Below are 24,173 nucleotides of genomic sequence, written 5' to 3' on the forward strand. Positions count from 1 at the left end.
ACAGAGGATGAGATGGTTGGATGGCTTTACCGACTCAATGGAGATGAGTTTGAATAGACTCTGGGAGTTGGTGATGGACAGGGAGGCCTAGTGTGCTGTGGTCCATGGGGTTGCAAAGAGTCGGACACAACTGAGCAACTGAACTGAACTGAGGCTTCCCTCATCTTCTTTCCTGTGAAACACTTCCAAATATTCTAGTCAATTAGTCAATCCTTTTCTTGTGTTTTCCCCAACACCTGTTATTGTACATATCTTTATTACACCTCTTAGATGTTATTTTAGTTGCTTAAATATCCCTCTACTGAATGTATATTGATGTTTCAATTGTTTAAATGTCTATCATCTTTAGTGAACCTTGACTTCTCTGTGAGTAGACTAGAATTTTGTTAATTTTTATGTCCTAAGCACCTAGCACAGGGTCTGACAGAAAGTAGCTCCAAAGTAAAAGTTTGCTGAAAACATGTATTGATTTTAAAGGTTAATTGAAATAGAAGGAATTGCTAGTGGTAAATGTTCAAACATAGTGGTGCTACACAGTTTCTCCAAAATAAGGGTAATTTCATGGACAGATCCATCCCTCAGGCAGGACAACTAACTGATTAGACTCCCAGCCTTATGCATGGGAGTGGTTGGTGTCATGGACTCCTCTTATTTGAACATCATTACAATTCTATTTCAAAATTTCTGTTCTTCATGATATCCCAATGAGACTATGAAGGATTTAAAGAATTCTGTCTCCTTAGATGACAGTATCTTGGGTGGTTATGTACTGGTTGAATTGCCCTGAATACTCTTTTAGGGATAGTCCTGATTTTAAGATAACAATTGCAAAATCCTATAAACTACGGATTGGTAGTGTTGGCTTATTACAGCATGTGGATCTTAAACAAAGGTTTACAAGCCTCTGTTAAGCCATGCTGTGTAGCTTATTATTTTTTAAACAACTGTGTTGTTTTAAAGTTAAGGTTGTTTCAGCAATCCATTGTTAATATTTAAAAATACATATATTGTCCTTTTGTAAGCACATACAAGTGTCATATATTATTTAAAAACAAATAGAAATTCAAGGGCAAAAATGTTTGAAAATGTATTATTTACAAATAGCAGTAAAAGGGATTTTCAAAATAAATCCATGTTAACTAGGATTTACAATACAATATAAGCCTGTACTATTAGTTGTAATGCCAGGATTTCGATAACTATGCTGGAACATTAAATTTATTCCTTTTCACAGCCTGAAGACATTTTAATGTCTGAGTAGCAATAAGAACAAATTACCTAAAAACTTTTAATAGTGTATAATAAATTAAGACTGAATGGTAATGCAAAAGTGGGTACAACAGGATGAAATTATGAATCTCATATAATGATCCAACAACACTTAAAGTGTGAAAACAACATTGGTATTCTGGAATATACGACCACAGTTGATCCTAATTGTTTTTCTCCTGTCAAATAGAAATTGCACATCAATCTCAAAGTATTGCACACTGTTCATTACATGCAAATGGTTATGCTGTGCAGGCTCTCCAAGGGTACTCAAACGTATTTACAAAAGGAACCAGGCTAGAAGAAGAGTTTCTCTGATGGCACTAGGTCTCCATTAGAGTTCTTCACTTATAAGCAATAGAAACTGTCTCTGCCAGTAAGGAAATCCACATTCACAAAATGGAGTTCAGAGGATGGAAGGGAAAAATCAAAGAATCAAACTTGGGACAATCAGGACTCTAGAGGGAGCCCACAGCAAGGGTCGCTTGTTGGTGTTGACCAGGCATTCTCTTTAGAACGGACGAAGTCCAAACTTATCTCTTCTCTCAAGTTTAAAAGTCTCAAGAAAGAAAATGATTAGCCCAGCTTGGGTCCTATGCTTAGGACCATAGAGGTGATGGGAGAAATGCTCTGGCAGAACAACCTCAAGAACTCTCTTGGACAAAACACTTGATTTATTGTCCCATGAAGACGCTCAGGTACTCATGAGGACCTGGCAGTACTATTAGTAAGGATAATAGTTTTTATATTCTCTTTAAAATGTTTAAGTCCACCACACACTACTTAAGTGACTTTAAAATCTTTTTATTTTTAATCTTACCCCTTCTTCTAATGCATGGAGTTGGAAGTTGACTCTAATAACAAGTCTATTTTGATTTACGTTTTCTTACCATGACTTTTAGTGTATTTGATAATCATGGTTGAAGTCTATTTTACTGTTATCTCAAGCAACAAAGAATATTTAAAGAGATGGTAAGAAGGACCCTTGCACTTTTATTGCAACTTTTTATTACACTATTACTCTATCTTCTAAAGCAAGAGTTAATAAACTTTTTCTGTAAAAAGCTACATAGTTCATATTTGGGCCTTTGTGAGCCAGGCAGTCTCCATGGTAACCACTTATCTTTGCCTCTGTAGCCAGAAAGCAGTTATAGATAGTAAATAAATGTGGTAGGGTTCCAATAAAACTATTTGCAAAAACAGGCAGCTAGCAGGATTTGGCCCCATAAGATACCTTTTATGGAGAATTTAATATTCACAGTGTCAATAATATTTAGTGTACTATGTAGTATATCAAACTCCTTTAATTGTCAAACATCTGAAGGATGTCATAGGTGAGATATTTACTCTAATAATGATCAGTTCAGCGTTCCACATGGAGTTCTAGAGCCTATGGTAGCAATATTAGTTTGTTTCAGGTTGAATTATTCCTCAAAATGATCCAATTAAGTAAAATGAATGACTATATCTAGGACAAGGAGGGCACTAAAACTTCGAGGACTCTAAATCTATAAAGTAAAATTATTTATTGACAAAGAGAAAGTAATTGTGAGCCAATAAAATCTCAAGGTGAAATATGCCACTACGTGGTCTGATATGCACTCATATTAGACTTCTCTACTATCTTTCACTCACTCATGTCCCTGAATCTTTCCTCCTTACTAGTTTTGATCAAAATAGCCTAAAACAAGTTTACTGCCAGTAAAGTGCTGTCAACTCTAGCTTCACAAAAGAACAAGAATTTAAAAATTTGTTAACTATGATGTTTGCAAACAACCCTGATCTCTGGCTTGTACCTATAATTTGGTTCTACAGTAGGAAGATTCACCGTTCTTATGACTAGATACTTGCTATTCAGCTTGATGAATAGTTCATCCTGAACCAACTCATCTGTGAACAGGCCTCTTGTACTATAATTTGTCAATTTTATCATCGTTCAAAATTTACAACTCATGTCAGAACATTTTCTCAGTCTCTTTGTATGACTTGTTCAGAGCGAGCTCTCTCCTTATGTTGCCTTTCACCATATTGCTCTTTTCTGTTTCCTAAAATCTTCTCCCAGTTGGCTTTGGGAATCCCAGCAGTGTTATGGAGGAGTGACAAATCTGACTCTCTGCGACTCCATGGACCGTTGCCCACCAGGCTCCTCTGTCCATGGTATTTTCCAGGCAAGAATACTGGAGTGGGTTGCCATTTCTTTCTCGAGGGGTTCATCTCAACCCAGGGATCAAATATGCCTCTATGTCTCTTGCATTGGCTGGCAGATTCTTTACCACTTGCGCTAACTGGGTAAGAAATACTTAACTGCTGTAGAAAAACACTTATTTTGCTATGCTGGCTCCAGTGTTAACATGTTGTCATGCATTTCTACCTTGGCCTTCATATGCTGATGCTGAAGCTGAAACTCCAATACTTTGGCCACCTGATGCGAAGAATTGACTCCTTGGAAAAGACCCTGATTCTGGGAAAGATTGAAGGCAGGAGGAGAAGGGGACAACAGAGGACGAGATGGTTGGATGGCATCACTGACTCGATAGACATGAGTTTGAGTAAGCTCCGGGAGTTGGTAATGGACAGGGAGGCCTGCCTGGTGTGCTGTAGTCCATGTGGTCGCAAAGCGTGGGACACAACTAAGCGACTGAACTGAACTTTATGTGATGAACACATGAGGCTGTGAGCTTACTAAAGGAAAGGGGACACTTTGCCCAGTTTGTATCCCTAGTCACAAGCCAAGTGCCTCCCTTGCACACAGTAGGCTGACACTAAACGTTTGTCGAATGAATTTTGATATTTATGATATACTCAAAGGATCAGAGAATAGAAGCCATCATATTGTTAAACTTTCAGCAAATATGAGTGTTTCAAGTATTTTGTACAAAGAAGAGAGGGTGGCTCCATGAAAGGAAGATTTTCTTGCATAGAAGATGGGGTAAAAATGGCAGAAAGTACAAGTTTGGGGATAGTTTGTTTAGGCAAATAATATGATGAAAATATAATTCATTTATCCAATTATTCATTATAGTGAATATAATGTGTTACATGTATGAAAAGATTGTTCTAGGTACTGAGGGTATATTGGGAACCATGAAACACAAGGTCCCTGCAAGATTTACATTCTGGTAGGAACTAGAGAAAATAAACGTGCATATATTAAAATTTCAAAAATTGACAGTGTTATGATGAAACTGAAGCAGGATAATTCGGAGAGAAATTAAGCCTGTGTGTGTATGGCCTTTTTAAAACAGGAGAATTTACAAAAAGCATATCTGAGAAGATAACATCAGAACACAGATATATGTAAGTAGAGAAGTGTACAAAAGTCCTGAGAGGGAGGGAATTAGGACACAGGGGATAAAGACTGTGGATAGGGTAGAACCTCTAGCAAAAAGAAAAACAAATTTAATGGAAGGAACTAGCGTTAGAAGGAATAGGAAGAAGGTATGCGAGGAGAGACAGCAATGAGATCAGAGTGGCTGGAACATCCTCTTTGCAAAGTATTGTACATAAAAATTACCGAATGGCACCCCACTCCAGTACTCTTGCCTGGAAAATCCCATGGATGGAGGAGCCTGGTAGGCTGTAGTCCATGGGGTCATGAAGAGTTGGACACTTACTGAGTGACACTTTCACTTTTCACTTTCATGCATTGGAGAAGGAAATGGCAACCCACTCCAGTGTTCTTGCCTGGAGAATCCCAGGGATGGGAGAGCCTGGTGGGCTGCCGTCTATGGGGTTGCACAGAGTTGGACATGCCTGAAGCGACTTAGCAGCAGCAGCAGCAGCATTAATTAAGCATTAATTAAATAATTAATTAATTTTCATTAAATAATTTATGTTTCACAATGCTTCCATGCTGATGTGAGCAGGGTTTTTTCCCCCCAATTTGGAGTTTGGAATTAGTATGCTTCACTTTACGTATTTTTTGTAGATTCTTACTCTCCTGATAATTTCTTACTCTAAGAATGGGGATCTCTTGGGGATGATGTGTTTTCATGCATTTTAAGCGGCTCTTTACTGCTATGGCTATTACAGTAACTTATAGTTTCAGTTCTTATTTCTTTTCCATAATGCATAGCAATTTTTCATCTTAAACATACCATGCTGCACAACAGAACTTGAAGAACAAGCCACTGAGATTATCCAATTATTTTAATATACTTATTTTACAAAAGACATTTGATAGGCAACAACTTAGAGCCCCTCTCTGACTTTCTGTCCTTTGCTAAACTCCCTATAAATCTGTTACTACTTCTGCAAAGACGCATAGGAGCCAAGAAGTTACAGAGGAGTTTCTAAGCAGCAATAAAAGGCAAACAATATTTAAGTAAGAATGAAGTGCCCAACTGTTTAACTGTATTGAGAGACTGAATTCTCATGCCTCTACCAGCTAATAACATTGGAAAGCTTATTTTAAGATGCATTCCCATACTTACACATCACTGTAACCCTAAAGCAAGGGACTAGAGACAAATTATCTTTGCAGCAAATTTTCATGTTGATTCCCTTATGTTAGTGTACATCCTCCAGTTACATAAAGCAGGGCAGCTTTGAGACCACCAAACACAATTTTATGAAATTTTATTACTGCTGAGGAAATATAAAGGGCCAGCAATTGTATGAATTATTCTTAACACTGGGGTCCCAATGAAGGGCAACAGATGGCAGAAATTTTTACTCAAATTATTTTTTTTTTCATTAAAGTCTCTATCAGCATTTGAGTCCCAGCAGTGTGACTATTAAGAAGCCCTCAAACTCACCAGCCAGCTGGTAAAATCAGCACTATAAAAACCCAACTCTACAGAAAACATACTTGTATTCAATTTGGTCTTTTACACCATATGCCTTTTTTCTAGATAGCCTTTGATTTACTCCATATTCTAAAGTCAGTTATCTCCAGTAAAGTCCTTTGGGGGAGTACCTTACTAATTAGTTATTAAAGTATATCCAAATAAAAATACAAAAATTCACTATAGCAGATAGTGTCAGTGACCCATGCACATTTATTCAACACTCTTTGTTTCTGGGCAAGCCAGTGATTTTTCAGTGATGGTGTCTGCCACTTGAGGGGCTCAGAAAGCGAGGTGAGGATAATTACAAAGTCTAGGTATCTCCTTTAAGAGGAAGACAGCTTTTTTTTTTTTTTTTTTTAAATGAACTCACTTGTCTCAAATGTTGGAGCAGGAGTTATCCAGCTCCAATGTATTCTTGGAATCTAAACTTGTAAGAACTGGGTCCTTTACAAAGTGCTTTGGAATTTTCCTCCATCACAAATAGCCAATGTAAGGCAAAGCTGAAGAGCAGCTAAAATTGTCTGTGACTCTCTTTTATATGCTTCTTTTTTGCCTTCCCTTTGCCAACTCCAAGAAGCTAGTGCCTTTTCCCTTGATTTATTTCCTCATCTGAGAGATCACAGTAATGTTACGACTATATAATTTATATGTAATTTTTAATTCTCCATGCAAATTTCTAATTTGAGAAAAGAAAAAAGTGCATTTTTCTTAACTAGACAATGAATTTAAACAATTATTTTGAGATTTGATGGTGAACATAAACATTATGATATGACATACTTAATCCATGTTGTTTAAGTATCTATAATCACAATGAATTAAAGTGTATCATTATGTTACAAAGCTAAGCTTTTAACTGTATTTATTTACAGCAATACACAAAAATACATTGTAATTCTAATACAATATAAATTATGAAGGAATGAAGCACAGTTGTAATGTTGAAAGATATACTAGAGACTGACTTTAAGAAGATATTTTGCCTAAAAACAGCAGATAACTAATGCCACAATAACACACTGCTGCTTTATTCCCTATGCTTACCATTCACTAATTTAAAGCCAAAAATGTTTTATCTAAATAATCCTACTTCTGCTTACTTCCTGAAGTTAATTTCAAATGGAATTTAAGATCTGATAGAGTGTCTGATGAACTATGGACTGAGGTTCGTGACACTGTACAGGAGACAGGGATCAGGACCATCCCCATGGAAAAGAAATGCAAAAAAGCAAAATGGCTGTCTGGAGAGGCCTTAAAAATAGCTGTGAAAAGAAGAGAAGCAAAAAGCAAAGGAGAAAAGGAAACATATAAGCATCTGAATGCAGAGTTCCAAAGAATAGCAAGAAGAGATAAGAAAGCCTTCCTCAGCGATCAATGCAAAGAAATAGAGGAAAACAACAGAATGGGGAAGAATAGAGATCTCCTCAAGAAAATTAGAGCTACCAAGGGAACATTTCATACAAAGATGGACTCGATAAAGGACAGAAATGGTATGGACTTAACAGAAGCAGAAGATATTAAGAAGAGGTGGCAAGAATACACAGAAGAACTCTACAAAAAAGATCTTCACAACCAAGATAATCATGATGGTATGATCACTCACCTAGAGCCAGACATCATGGAACGTGAAGTCAAGTGGGCCTTAGAAAGCATCACTACGAACAAAGCTAGTGGAGGTGATGGCATTCCAGTGGAGCTATTTCAAATCCTGAACGATGATGCTGTGAAAGTGCTGCACTCGATATGCCAGCAAATTTGGAAAACTCAGCAGTGGCCACAGGACTGGAAAAGGTCAGTTTTTATTCCAATCCCAAAGAAAGGCAATGACAAATAATTGTCAGACTACCACACAATTGCACTCATCTCACATGCTAGTAAAGTAATGCTCAAAATTCTCCAAGCCAGGTTTCAACAGTTCGTGAACTGTGAACTTCCAGATGTTCAAGCTGGTTTTAGAAAAGGCAGAGGAACCAGAGATCAAATTGCCAATATCCGCTGGATCATCGAAAAAGCCAGAGAGTTCCAGAAAAACATCTATTTCTGCTTTATTGACTATGCCAAAGCCTTTGACTGTGTGGATCATAATAAACTGTGGAAAATTCTGAAACAGATGGGAATACCAGACCACCTGACCTGCCTCTTGAGAAATCTGTATTCAAGTCAGGAAGCAACAGTTAGAACTGGACATGGAACAACAGACTGGTTCCAAATAGGAAAAGGAGTACGTCAAGGCTGTATATTGTCATCCTGCTTATTTAACCTATATGCAGAGTACATCATGAGAAACGCTGGGCTGGAAGAAGCACAAGCTGGAATCAAGATTGCTGGGAGAAATATTAATAACCTCAGATATGCAGATGACACCACCCTTATGGCAGAAAGTGAAGAGGAACTAAAAAGCCTCTTGATGAAAGTGAAAGAGGAGAGTCAAAAAGTTGGCTTAAAGCTCAACATTCAGAAAACGAAGATCATGGCATCTGGTTCCATCACTTCATGGGAAATAGATGGGGAAACAGTGGAAACGGTGTCAGACTTTATTGTTGGGGGCTCCAAAATCACTGCAGATGGTGACTGCAGCCATGAAATTAAAAGACACTTGTTCCTTGGAAGAAAAGTTATAACCAACCTAGATAGTATATTGAAAAGCAGAGACGTTACTTTGCCAACAAAGGTCCATCTAGTCAGAGCTATGGTGTTTCTAGTGGTCATGTATGGATGTGAGAGTTGGACTGTGAAGAAAGCTGAGCACCGAAGAATTGATGCTTTTGAACTGTGGTGTTGGAGAAGACTCCTGAGAGTCCCTTGGACTGCAAGGAGATCCAACCAGTCCATTCTGAAGGAGATCATCCCTGGGTGTTATTTGGAAGGAATGATGTTAAAGCTGAAGCTCCAGTACTTTGGCCACCTCATGCGAAGACTTGAGTCATTGGAAAAGACTCTGATGTTGGGAGGGATTGGGGGAAGGAGGAAAAGGGGATGACAGAGGACGAGATGGCTGGATGGCATCACCGACTCGATGGATCTGGGTTTGAGTGAACTCCAGGAGTTGGTGATGGACAGGGAGGCCTGGCATGCTGCGATTCATGGGGTCGCAGAGTCGGACCACACTGAGCGACTAAACTGAACTGAACTGCACTGCAATGCTTGCTCATGGTAATGTTTTTATAAAGGACTGTTAACTTTTAATACGGTTCACTAAGTAGCACTATCTAATCAAATCAATAGGCTTCATATCCACTAATAGAAAGGTATCCCACTTTTTAAAATACTCAATCTAATTTTGATTTTTATTAGTTCTACTGTCAACTTCTAGAATTTTCAACTCCATTAAAATAACAACCCATGCTTTAAAACTTATTTCTTTCTAATTTAGAAGAACATGTAGAGCTAAATATTAGCATGTTATGATTTCCACTTTTCTGTTTTCACTCAACATATTGTTGGCTCACCAATTCACTCGGTCACTAGATGAGTTGACATTATTTTTATAACTTTCCTTCATGATGCTTAGCTTTCCCTTTGAAAACTCTCATTAACATTTACTCTTTTAGTTCTAAAAGGAGGTAAACATGCCAGCTTTCTGAGAAAGATTTGTTTGGTTGAAGTGGAAGTTTCCTCACTTTTTAATCCAAGAGTTATACTTTGAGAAAATGTAACAAGACATAAAAATAAGCATTATTGAAAATACCTGGTTATCCTGGTTATTCAATCTATATTTCAGATGTTTGGGGATAGCAATTCAGTAAATGCACTTCTGTTCTCATAGATACAGGTTAATCACTTAGGAAGTGTGATTAGTTAGACTAATGTGTAATGAGTAATTATTTTGTGGAGAATGAAATTTTAAGTACTTTATGCACATCTCATTTTTATTATTATTTAGAACAAAACAGATGTAGAGACTTAAGACACTTCATAGGATTCTGTAGCTATTAAAGGAGGTGGAATTAGAACCCACACTTTTTGAATATGGCTTCCAACTTCTTAGCCAATCTTCAGAATTTCTACTATAAGCTAATGTGGCATGTCACTATTTTGTGGATGATAAAATTCTGTATATGTACTCAATCACTGCTTGTTGAATGAATATTTAAGACATGCACAAATAACTAAGTGAGCTTATTAACAGACCAATTTTAGTGGCATATCACATGATTGATATTTTCTCATATAAAAATATGATATTTTTAAAAGATTTCCCATGCTGCATGACATTTTTAGAATATCTTGAAAAATATTAATTAATATACTTAATTTTATCACTCAGTTGTGATGGGGAAAAAACAGCTGAGTTGCATGGAGCCAGGCAATCTTTTCTTTACACTATTGGTAGCAACTTTATTTTGAGTAATAACACCAAATGTCAGTAGGATTTATCTTTTTTAAATTAAAAATAGAAATAAAATGCAGCTTAATAGAAGTATATACAGACAAGCACATAATGTGCGATGATTTATCATTTTATTTCCTATCTAGACATGATATATGGGCTTCCCTGGTGGCTCACATGGTAAAGAATCCACCTACAATGAGGGAGACCTGGGTTCGATCTGTGGGATGGGAATATCCCCTGGAGGAGGGCATGGCAACCCACTCCGGGCAACCCACTCCAATAATCTTGCCTGGAGAATTCCCACCTACAAAGGAGCCTGGCGGCCTGCAGTCCAGGGGGTTGCAAAGAGTCAGACACAATTGAGCAACTAAGCATAGCACAGACACATTTGCTGAAACTCATACAGATGAGGTTTTAAACATCAGTGTACCCTTTTAAATATCTGTTTAGTACATGGCCTACTTGGTTGATATTCCTCAAAGTAACCATTACAAGTTCAGGGCAACAAATCTATCTGCTGCCAACCTGTAGCATCTACATTTTATTTCCTAAAATAATTCCTCATCAAAAACTTAGATCCTCTTATTCATTGTTGGGATTCCCTGGTGGCTCAGTGATAAAGAATCCACCTGCCAATGCAGGAGATGCAGGTTCAATCCCTGGGTCAGGAAGACACCGTGGAGTAGGAAGTATCCACCCACTCCAGCATTCTTGCCTGGAGAATCCCATGAACCGGGGAGCCTGGTGGGTTATGGTCCATGGGGTCACAAAAGAGTAGGACGTGACTGAGCGACTAAACAACAACAAGAATAATTCATTGTTAGTTAATCAATAATGATAATGACCAAGAGAGCTGAAATTACCAGATTTCATTTGTCTTATCAATGGATATGGCTGATAGTGTCTTTCTGGACCCTTTTCTGAGACTTAACAGACTAGAAAGATAACCTCAGTTTTCTTAAATGTATGTGTGTCTATGCGGGTATACACAAGTGTGTATGCAGGATTTTGGACCTTCTTAATCACAGGGGGAGGGGGGAAGGACACTGTAACTGTTTAGAAGATTTGTGTTACCATTCACAGTTCCTTAGCCAGAAAAACTTTTTCCAAGTATAAAAGAAGTTCCTTTTATACCTTATGTATGTACTGTGTGCTATGCTTAGTCTCTCAGTCATGTCCAACTCTTTTTGACCACATGGACTATAGCTACCAGGCTCCTCTGTCCATGGGGATTCTCCAGGCAAGAATACTGGAGTGGGTTGCTATGCCCTTCCCCAGGGGATCTTCCCAACCCAGGGATTGAACCAAGCACTCCTATATTGCAGGCAGATTCTTTACTATCTGAGCCACCAACGAATGAGTAAAAAAACAGACTAAATAAAATAGTTTTTTAAAAAAATTATCCAATTAAAGGAAACAAAGTTCTGATGAAATGTTCACTTACATCTAAATCCCAGTGTGAAGAAGTAGAGACCTTTAGTCATTCTCAAGGCAAGTAAAATTATTGTATATTGAACAGCTTTAAGATTGTATAGAGGGCTTCCCCGGTGGCTCAGTGGTGAAGAATCCACCAGCAATGCAGGAGACCCAGGTTGGGTCCCTGAATCAGAAAGATCCCTTGGAGGAGGGCATGGCAACCCACTCCAGTATTCTTGCCTGGAGAATTACATGGACAGAGGAGCCTGGAGGGCTACAGTCCATAGGGTCACAAAGAGTTGGACACAACTGAAGCAACTTAGCATGCATGCATGCAAGATTGTATAGAAGCAAACATAACAAAAATCAAATGACATTAAATTTGTTTTGGACTTCTGCCTCTAGCCTAGACTAGATTTAACTTCTTGGCTAAAAATTTTTAAAAATGAACAAAATGTATGAAACAGTACTTTTTAAAAGACACTGGACACTGGGTAATTAAAACCAGTCATCTCTGAACAATTAGAAACAAATGAGAACCAATGAGGTGAGCCCTACAGTTGCCCCAGCTTACTCTCTGAATAGAGTTCCAAGCTATGACAAAGGACAAGGGCAGAAAACAGGGCGTCTTCTTTAGATGAGGAGATGGAGCTGGGTATCGAAGGGAACCAAAGTAGCTAGAGTCACAAGGCAGAGCATCAGAGAGGGGACAGATATACAGAGAATAAACATTGGAGATCTGCAGAGAGCACCCTTCCAGTTTCCAGTTAAATCCTAACCAGTTCCCATATGACAAGTGAAAATGAAAGTGAAAGTCACTTAGTTGTGTCCAACTCTTTGCGACCCCATGGACTATATAGTCCATGGATTTCTAGGCCAGAATACTGGATTGGGTAGATTTTCCCTTCTCCAGGGGATCTTTCCAACCCAGGGATCAAATCCAGGTCTCCTGCATTGCAGGCAGATTCTTTACCAGCTGAGCCACAAGGGAAGCACAAGAATACTGGAGAAGGTAGCCTATCCTTTCTCCAGCAGATCTTCCCGACCCAGGAATCAAACTGGGGTCTCCTGCATTACAGGTGGATTCTTTACCAACTGAGCTACCAGGGAAGCACAACAACAAGAAACTACCAATGTCAAGGGAAAGAACTATACACAGTAATTAAAGCAGACAATCACCGGAGCTCACATATGGCTGGGAGAGTACCCGTTCCTGCCAGACACAGTGGAAAACATCATACAAAAACATCAGAGCGAGTATTCAGATGGGTTTTGCTTCAGTAGTGAGGAAAATTTAGCCCTAGATTTTAGGTTGTTCTGCTCAAAACTCAAAGTATATGAGTAATACACTCCAAAGATCAAACTATTTCCAAGCAAAAATAACTATGTTTCAGTACAAAGGTCAACAATATTTATCTGCACAAATATATCAAGCACTCAACAAGTTAAAATTCACATCTGGTATCTAATCAAAAATTACCAGTCATCCAAAGAAGCAGGAAAATAACACTCATAGAAAGGAGAAAAAATAATTGGAATTGACCGAAAATAGACAGAGATGATAGTACTGGTAGACAAGAAACATTATAACTGTTATTGTAACTGTATTCCATATTTCCCAGAAGGTAAAGATTGAATGTTGAGGTCTGTTAAGATATTAACATGGAAAATGTTAAAATTCTCAAACCACATTTCAGCATTGTATTGAATCACACAAGACAACAATGTATGAGGTTAAAATTATACACTAGATGAGATAAACCACAGACTAGATAAGCTAAAAAATAGATTGGTCCATTTGACAATAGGAATTATTTAAAATGAATTACAGAGAAAATAAGACTGAAAATAAAAAGAACAGAACATCAGTGAGTGGCATAATATACGCTATCAGAGTCCCTGAAAAGGGCAAGGAGCAGAAAAATATTATTTTTAAGTAACACCTTTAAAATTTCTAAATTTGATTAAAACTATGAACACACAAATCCAAGAAGCTTAACAGACCACAAGAATAAGAAACATGAAGAAAACTATACCAAGGAATATCATAAACCCATTGCTCAATTCCCAAAAACACTCCCTAATAAACCTTCTGTATCCATTGCTGAGTGAGATGACAAGCTGAAATATATACCAATATCCATATCAAAACAACCACTCTCTGTGGAGTAGAAGGTGGGTATATATTTGCCTACAATACACCTCTACAGTGCCTCATTTTTTATAATGAGTATATATTATTTTTATAACAAAACAGATTAATATGTATAACTACCTTGGGACAGACATCTTTCAAAATGGCAAGAGGTTTATAAATCTCCCCCAAAATACCTTATATTTCTTTCTTTAAGTCAGAGACCTGGTGATGCTACATTGGCTCAAAATTCACTTTAGTGCTATTAAAAATATATTTTCTGTATGATGTCAGATTAGAAATCGATGAATTTCCTCTATCTGCAATGGTAATGCTGATGAGTATAAAGATTTGATTGATATACACATAATTACACAAAATTTTACAATATTAATTTTCTACATTTACCTAGCTTACATATATATAGGGGTGTATAAATGGTTACTTTAATATCAAAAGGCATCTTTTCTATGCAAAAAATATTCGAAAAAGGAGAATTGTTAAGTTGAAAATGATATTACTTTTATGAACCCAGCATTTTGAAATGCCTGGACTATTTAATGTATTACCCCCTTTTCTTTGCTTTCATCTGTCTTAATCAATATTTTCTGGCATTCAAAAACTGGCCACAGTTCAAATCTCCTTGACTGAAAATTGCTACCTGAACAATTTGAACTAAAAAATATTGCAAAAGTACCTAAGATTTGGTGTAGTGAACCCAGTATTTCTTATACTTAAGCCATATACTTTATAACCTAAATTATAACCTCCACAATCCACTTTATCTACATAATCAAAAGACACAGCCAGTTGAAATTAAACTGTATGATGGTTATAATCCATATGTTGCACTTCCATTAACAAAACCCATAAAACAGTCAATAAGTACTGCCAATTTACTGTATTGTTTTGGCCTCTGGCCTATCTCAGAAGAAATTTTGTCAATAGAATATATAGAAATATTGCTACATCACCACAGACTGTCTTTAGGGAAACAGAACTGTAATTTTATAATGACGGATATGTCTAGTGACTACATTATTACCAAGTACACCACAAGTTCTCCTCCTGGACAAAATCCACACACTGCCCTAAAGCCACAGGACACCCTGCTGTAAGATGTTTCTCTGTATTCAAGATTCAATTACACTTTGCAGTTCATCAGATAAACCGGTTATGTCTAGACTCTCATCCTGACACAAAACGTTCCAAAATGATCATCATAACAAATTCTAGCATGTGCGGTGCTGACAACAAAAGTCAGGAAATATAAATTTCCATCATCCTTCACAACCTGAACTTAAAGAAGTTAAGCAGTCGTGATGTTGTGGTGGAGATAAAAACAGTCTGAAAAAAAGAGATTTCAAAAACTTACCTTAAGATACCATTTATATTTGGCATGTTCCCAGTTCTCAGGAATTTGTGTCTTTTTGAGAAAGTGTTCAGCTTCTGTTAGCCATTGATTAAATATCTTCATATCATAATGAAACCGTCGCCATTTTTCAACAGATCTGTCAAATTGCCTAGAAATAAAAATTAGGGATCAAGAAAAATAAATGGATTATATGGACATAGAATATATGTTATTACATTAATAAAGCTATTATTTTGATAGTTTCTCACATTTGTATATGTCAGTTTCAGTTAACATAAATAACTAATATTGAATATAGGATGAATTAAAACATTTGATAAAAGGTTGCCATTTCCCTTCAAAATGAATACACTTTGTGACTGAGAGGAAAATAGAGACAATTATTATGGAATATTAGGGTTTTCTTCCCTATGAGAATACTTAATTTTAATAAAATTTCAGAAATTTAAAAGTACATTAATACCTAATAAATTATTTTGAAGCTAGATACTAAATTTCAAAAGATTTTCTGGATCAAAAATTAGCTCATAAAGTCTGTCAATTTCAGTCATATCTTGAGCTAAAAGTGTCTGCTCATTAAAATCTTCAAGCATTCAGGATGACAGCTGTAACTTGTACATTGGCTTAGATGTAAGAAATCTACCAGTTAACTGGTATACTAGTCTTCCTTTCTCCTTTTAGTTGCATTGTATCCACTAGCATTTTAAATTGTGATGCTGAAGGAATTTTGTGAAAGGTAATGTGTCAACATCTCACATGAAAAGAACATTGAGAAGGAACTATTTGGTCATTTCTGGTCACAGAAGAGACTGAGCCAGAAATTATATGAGTCAAGGCTTTATGTTTTTGCTAAGAGACTTGCACATAAAAATCACATCAGTCAGTCAATTCAGTTGCTCACTGGTGTCCGACTCTTTGCAACCCCATGAATCGCAGCATGCCAGGCCTCCCTGTCCATCACCAACTCCTGGAGTTCACTCAAACTCACGTCCATCGAGTCAGTGATGCCATCCAGCCATCTCATCCTCCGTCGTCCCCTTCTCCTCCTGCCCCCAATCACGCCCAGCATCAGAGTCTTTTCATAGGGCATTATAAAATAAAAAAATAGCAATAAAACACTGATTTTGGGTCCCCAGTCTAGAACAATTGCACCAGTATCTTTGGAGGTGGGACCCTGACACTGGTATTTTTAAAAGCACCCAGGTGATTCTAATGTACTGACAAGTTGAAAAATACAAAAAAAGAAAAATACTATACAGTGCAAGTTTTAAAGTCTGTGGGCTCATGATCTACTGGGTCTGCAGGGCCTGTCCAAACAGGCATTTGCCAGCATGAAACAAAAGCCATCCTGAAAATTCCTGCTTATTGAGTGACCTCATAGTACAGCTGTCTGTACAGTTCTCTGAGATCTATTCTTAAGATGCAATGGATTAGTTTTGAATATCTTGAGGATCTTCTCAGATCTCTACCTCCCCTTGGGAAATTTAAGTAATTTTAGGATCCAAATAATGTCACAATTCCCTATCGTTTTACTAGGAAAGGAATGGAATTCACATTATAAACTAAGCACTGGGGTCTGTGGATTTACATATCCCATTCCATTAACTCCTGCAACACCCTCTGCAACATACCAATTATTATTCCCATTTTTCACTGGAGAAAGGTGAGATGCTGAGTAAGTTACCAAAAGGTAAATAGATATTAAATGGCAGACCTGGAATTCTAACTCAGATCCCTCTGGTTCCAGTGGTGTCCTTTAGCACCTTACATTAAATTTTCTGGGATTTCCTTTTTTCAAGATGAATTTTCACCAAATTAAACAATTCAAAGTGATAGTTGTAAGGCTTTTTTTTTCTTATTTTCTTCCACTATTTAATTATATATCTACATGTATTCTATCATGCATTCTATCAGGTATTACATTTAATGATTAACTGTATTTTCACCTTAAAAATATCTAAAACAGTATTTTGGTAGCATAAAAAGGCAGCTAATAATAGCCAAGAGAGATAGTCTCTATCACTAGCCTATAAATAATGGAGATGTAGACATAGGGGACAGACTTATGGACACAGGCAGGCGGGGAGGAAGGAGAGAGTGGGACAAATGGACAACATACACGCTACCATATGTAAAAGAGATAGCCAATGGGAATTTGCTGTGGGACGCAGGGAACTTAAACCTGGGCTCTGTAACAACTTAGACGGGTGGTAAAGGGTGGGAGGTGGGAGGGAAGTTCAAGAGGGAGGGGACGTATGTACACCTATGGCTGATTCCTGTTGATGTATGGCAGAAACTGATATAATATTATAGAGCAATTATCCTTCTACTAAAAATAAATTTATAAAATAATTATATCTTTAATAAATAATGGCATTTTATAGTTGATCAAATGTTTTATATCCATCAGCCACAAAATGATCTTGGAAATGTTTGCATGGTTAATAATAATTTTGTTTTCCTATATTTTCAGTGCTAATACCCAAAACATGACTTAAGAATACATCTGAAGAATGTATTCCCTATAAAAAGGAATTGTACATTGTGTATGTCTTATAGGCATTTGAATCACTGGAGTCAGAGAGCTGTTAAATGAGAATCTAAAATACAGTGAGTCATAGTTGGCATGGTATCATCTTGGTGAGGCTATAGTTGATTTTAATTTTCATTATATATATATATATTAATATTGTTAAGTTTTCCTGAAATGCATACTTCATACTTTGAATATTTAGAAAAATACAATAAGTAAAATTTATTTTAAATGGAAAGTACAGGTGATTTACAATATCATATCAGTTTCAGGTGTACAATAGTGATTCAATAGTTTTGTAGACTATTCTCCATTTAAAGTTATGGCTGGGCATACACACAGAGGAAACCAGAATTGAAAGAGACACGTGTACCCCAATGTTCATCGCAGCACTGTTTATAATAGCCAGGACGTGGAAGCAACCTAGATGTCCATCAGCAGATGAATGGATAAGAAAGCTGTGGTACATATAGACAATGGAGTATTACTCAGCCATTAAAAAGAATACATTTGAATTAGTTCTAATGAGGTGGATGAAACTGGAGCCTATTATACAGAGTGAAGTAAGCCAGAAAGAAAAACACCAATAGAGTATAGTAACATATATATATATGGAATTTAGAAAGATGGTAATGATAACCCTGTATGCGAGACAGCAAAAGAGACTCAGATGTATAAAACAGTCTTTTGGACTCTGTGGGAGAGGGTGAGGGTGGGATGGCTTGGGAGAATGGTGCTGAAATATGTATATTATCACATGTGAAATGAATCGCCAGTCCAGGTTCGATGCATGATACAGGGTGCTTGGGGCTGGTGCACTGGGATGACCCAGAGGGATGGGATGGGGAGGGAGGTGGTGGTGGGGGTTCAGGATGGGGAACACATGTACAGCCGTGGCAGATTCATGTCAATGTATGGCAAAACCAATACAATATTGTAAAGTAATTAGCCTCCAATTAAAATAAATAAATTAAAATAAAATAAAATAAAAAATAAAATACCTAGTAAAAAATTAAAAAAAAAATAAGTTATGGCTATCTTTTAAATAATGGCTGTATTCCCTATGCTGTACACTATATCCTTGTTGTTTATTTATTTTATACGTAGTAGTTCGTGTCTCAATGCCATACCCTTATTTTGCCTCCCCCTTGGTCTCCCCACAGTTAACCACTAGTATATTCTTTGAATCTGTGATTTTGTTTCTGTTTTTTTTATACACATTCTTTTATTTTAATTTTTTAGATTCCACATATAAGAGAGAACATACTGCTAACATAGATAACATCTTTCTCTGTGTGACTTACTTCACTAAGCACAATATTTTTTAAAAGGCAATCTCACATGCTAACAACTACCATCTCCATCTTTATACACTGAGAAACAGACTGAGGCTAACCAGACCACAGAGGAGTTGTCATTTGGTCATTTTCCACCTCTGTTACAGTCATCAGCCCGCTTCCTATTCTGCTTTTTTCTATTACCCAACCACCAGATTTACCCTCTTGCCAATGCTTTTATGTCCTGGAAGGTGATTATTTCTTCAACATCTGGGCTGTAAATACTCTTCCTTCTAGGCTGCTGCAGATGTGTGCCTCCACCACTCACTGCACTGGCAGTGACCGTCTTTTAGAAGATTCCACAAAGTCTCCTCCCACCCAACCCCTCTGCCTCTTCACAGTTTATCTATCATCTAGTTTCTCCAAGAGAAGAAAACCATCAGGGCCCACACAGTTGATCATGGTACCTCTTAGGGCTGCAAGACAAAGTTGGAGATACGAACATAAGGGAAACACTCAGGCTTCTCTACTTATATTTGTGTTCCAGGTCCACAAAAATGGGGCAGGATGAAGTTGCCAGCCACCAAGGACTCTCTGCAGTCTCCCCTTCCCCCCATGCCCTACTGTCTCAGGATTTCGTGACTTTGTACATTAGTCCAGTGTGCCTGAAATGCCCTCTTTCCCTTTACTCCATTTTCACTCAACTCCTGCAAGCTGAATCTTTGCATACTTAAAGACTTGACATGAACCATTAGGTTGGCCAAAAAGGGCATCCGGGTTTTTCCTTAACATCGTTCAGAAATATCCAAACGAACTTTTTGGCCACAGCAATACTTATACTGTCACTTTGTAAATATCTTACTATAGAGCATTCAATAGTCTGCAACTGCTAAAACTTTGAAAACAGTAAAGTTGATTTAATTTTATTATTAAAATTAATGTTAAAATGAGTAACTCTATTGAAACAAAATATTAAAGAATAAAAGCATGCACTTTACATGTGATGACATTTAATGTGAGTAATAATATTTTAAACTCCATTTCAAGTATCACATAAAATTTTTAAACATACTTTCTAGCATTTTAACATGTATTGTTAACAACCAAGCATAAATCTATTCTTGAATTTACTGTGTAAAATTTCATTTTTTATCATGCCTACTTATAAAATTAAACTCTCTCCCATTAAGGAACATCCTGAATGAACAGATATAAATTTTGCTAGTTTTACAATGTTACATTTATAAATTTAATCTCTAGTCACTCACTACGCTCCCTAAATTCCTCTCATTCCATTAACTGGACATCCATGACTGAAGGAAAATGCAGCTACAACAGGAAATACATAAAGATATTACAAATACCATTAAGGGAAATAAGTGTAAGTTTTACTCTCTGTATTATTACTAGAGGGGAAAAAAAAAGTTGTTGCATTTTTTTTTTCCTGACAGCAAGAGGTAATGTAGACCTGCCTAAATAAAGGACAAAAAATGTCAGTATAAACACATGGATAATAAATCAAGTGATTTTTAAAATTTTGCAAATATTAAAATTCTCATACACTATGCAAGCAGTATTTAAAATTACACTGCTGCTTCATTTATGTGCAGCATAACTTATTTCCTGCTGTTCTAAATCAAGTTAGTCAGATTATTCTCAAGCATAAATTACATTTAGGGAGTAATTTAGGTACTTTGGGACATACTTTAACACTGTCAGGCCATTAAGGTGGTGCTGAATTCCATGAAATAGATTTAAATAAATAACACCCTAGTAGCCTTCTGACATAATCCATTGTAGCTTTATACTTAAGGTCTGCAAACTCAGCACTGGGCTGCTAAGTACTGCCTCCTACATATTTCATCTTTGATTAGGTGAGTGGGAGGGATCTTGGCTAAAGTCTCATAGTCCAAATTAGAGGAGCTGATAAATATAAGTTAAATTAGTCATTTGCCCCAAACCATAGTACCTTCCCACGCCCCCGCCCCCTGATCCCAGCTTCCCCAATAATCCAATTATTTAGTAAAACCTAAGTATTGGGTTTGGAGAAGGCAATGGCACCCCACTCCAGTACTCTTGCCTGGAAAATCCCATGGACAGAAGAGCCTGGTAGGCTGCAGTCCATGAGGTAGCTAAGAGTCGGACATGACTGAGCGACTTCACTTTGACTTTTCACTTTCATGCACTGGAGAAGGAAATGGAAACCCACTCCAGTATTCTTGCCTGGAGAATCCCAGGGACGGGGGAGCCTGGTGGGCTGCCATCTCTGGGGTCGCACAGAGTTGGACACGACTGAAGCGACTTAGCAGCAGCAGCAGCAAGTATTGGGTTGGCCAATAAATTCATTCAAGTTTTTCCATGTTTATTGGTCATTTGTATTTCTTATTTTGTGAAGATGGCAAAAGTCTTATGTTACTGTGAAACATAAAACACATCTGTGATCTTCCCTAGTGGTTCAGTGGTAAATAATCCACCTAGCAATGCAAGAGACATGGGTTCATACCCTGGTCTGGGAAGATCCCACATGCCATGGAGCAACGAAGCCTGTGCACCACAAAACAGCCTGTGCTCTAAAGCCTGGGAATCACAACTACTGAGCCCATGTGCCACAACTACTGAAGCCTGCAAGCCTGAGAGCCCATACTCCACAGCAAGAGAAGTCACTGCAACCAGAAGCCCACGCACACACTACAACTAGAGAGTAGCCATCCCTCACCACAACTAGAGAAAAACCCCATTCAGCAATGAAGACCCAGCACATTCAAAAATAACATATACACAATGGAGTATTACTCAGCCATTACAAAGAATACATTTGAATCAGTTCTAATGAGGTGGATGAAACTGGAGCCTATTATACAGAGTGAAGTAAGCCAGAAAGAAAAACACCAATACAGTATACTAACGCATATATATGGAATTCAGAAAGATGGTAACAATAACCCTGTATACGAGACAGCAAAGGAGACACTGATGTATAGAACAGTCTTTTGGACTCTGTGGGAGAGGGAGAGGGTGGGATGATTTGGGAGAATGGCATTGAAATATGTATAATATCATATATGAAACGAGTCGCCAGTCCAGGTTCGATGCACGATACTGGATGCTTGGGGCTGGTGCACTGGGACGATCCAGAGGGATGGTATGGGGAGGGAGGAGGGAGGAGGGAGGAAGGTTCAGGATGGGGAACACATGTATACCTGTGGCAGATTCTTTTTGATATATGGCAAAACCAATACAATATTGTAAAGTTAAATAAAATAAAATTAAAAATAAATAAATAAATAAAATTATTGAAAAAGCACATTCATTATTTACTAAAACTGATCATTCTATGACTAGCATCCAGATCAAGATATAAAACATTGTCTGCAGCTCAGAATTCTTCTTTGTGTCCCTTCCCACATTTTAAGAACTTCTCCCAGTTTTCTTTCAGATTGTTCTTAAAAACTTATAGGACTGCTTCATGATTATGGATACACACATTATATTAGTTATATGTGTGTTCCAAATGTTTTTTCACACTCTGTGACTTTCATTTTCACTCTCTCAATGCTGTCTTTTGATATACAGAAGTTATTAATATACAATATAGTCCAGTTTGTTATGTTATGATTAGTACTTTATATATCTATTTAAGAAATTCTCCATTATCCAAAATTCATTTACATATACTCCTTTACTTTGTTATGAAAGTTTTGTTAGTTTGCTTTTTCCCATTCAGATGTATAATCCTCTAGCATTATATTTTTGTATGCAGTGTGAAATAGAATATATTTCTCAGCAGGGGATCTATTTTAATTTGTAAGGTAAGGCATACAAACACAACAAAGTAATGGTGTACAGTGGAAAAATAAAAGTGTGTGCTGTGAAAAGTAAGCTTCTATCCTACTTCACACACCCTCCCCCCAACTCTGCCTGTTATTGTGCTCAGTAGCTCAGTTGTGTCTGATACTTTGCGACCCCAGGGACTGTAGTCCGCCAAGCTGCTCTTCCCATGGGATTTCCCAGGCAAGAATACTGGAGTGGGTTGCCATTTCCTCCTCCAGGGGATCTTCCCGACCCAGGGACTGAACCCTCATCTCCTGCATTGCAAGTTGGTTCTTTCCCACTGAGCCATCGGGGATTCTCTCATTGTAAATAAAACTTTCATAATTTGAAATATTGATAGAGCTAGGCAAAGAAATAAACAAATACAGTGTTTTAAAGTAAGCATTCTCATTCAGTTTTATTGGATTCGATATATCCACTGCTAGCATTTTTACAGCTCTGGATCGACATATTATTTTGAAACACCCAGTTTATTTTATGTTTCATTCTCTCTGGGTTATGAGTCTGATTCTTAGGCTTCACCAGTTTGGAGTGGTTCTTTGAGTTTGTTTCTCACAGTGTTTATAATACTGGAGTTCAGGAACTCATTCTCTGGTCTCTACTCCCTCTCTTCACTGCTGAAATTCCACCCATTCTATTTCAACTGTTTCTCATAATGTTTCCATTTATTGCCACCTGAACAAACAGAATAGACAGACCTTATGTGAACTCTTTAAGACATCGACTCTTAAAGTGACCCTTTCCAATTATAGGGGACTCTTTTGCATTGCTTAAAGGGAACAGGGATATTTTTTCCCTCAAAATACAAAACAAAATCTAGTTCACCTAATTATTATAGGTGAACTCTTTGGATCTGGATCTCCTCTCTGGGTATTTCCTTATACAATGGCATTGAATCTTAAAGGTTCAACTAATATCTAGAGCAGGGGTTGGCAAACTTTATAAAGTACTTGAAAATAAATAATTTATGCCTTGTTGGCCATGCAACATTTATTACAGCTATTGAGCTCGCCCACTGTAACCCAACACCAGCCATAAATGGGTTTGGCTAGATCCCAATAAAACTCTATTTACAAAAACAGGTGTTGGGCAGGATTTGACCCACAGGCTGTACTTCACCTACCCTTCCTGTATAAACTGATTAGCACATATCCCCAGGTTCTAACCCTCACCTGAGCACTGTATCTAGCTGTTTTTTTTTTTTTTAATTATCCT

The 24,173-nt window shown here is 37.3% G+C and overlaps 1 protein-coding gene across 9 annotated transcripts in view; it reads right to left on the bottom strand.

Annotated features, from left to right (window-relative positions):
- DMD (dystrophin) overlaps positions 1–24,173 on the bottom strand; it is a 2,656,945-nt gene that overhangs the window by 1,192,212 nt on the left and 1,440,560 nt on the right. For all 9 annotated transcript variants that reach the window (XM_027533579.1, XM_027533577.1, XM_027533571.1 and 6 more), the window contains one exon: positions 15,318–15,465. In XM_027533579.1, coding sequence (XP_027389380.1) covers positions 15,318–15,465 — 148 coding nt within the window. The remainder of the gene's footprint in view (positions 1–15,317; positions 15,466–24,173) is intronic.

The sequence above is a fragment of the Bos indicus x Bos taurus genome, chromosome X, assembly GCF_003369695.1.
Source record: "Bos indicus x Bos taurus breed Angus x Brahman F1 hybrid chromosome X, Bos_hybrid_MaternalHap_v2.0, whole genome shotgun sequence".
NCBI classification, from domain to species: Eukaryota; Metazoa; Chordata; class Mammalia; order Artiodactyla; family Bovidae; genus Bos; species Bos indicus x Bos taurus.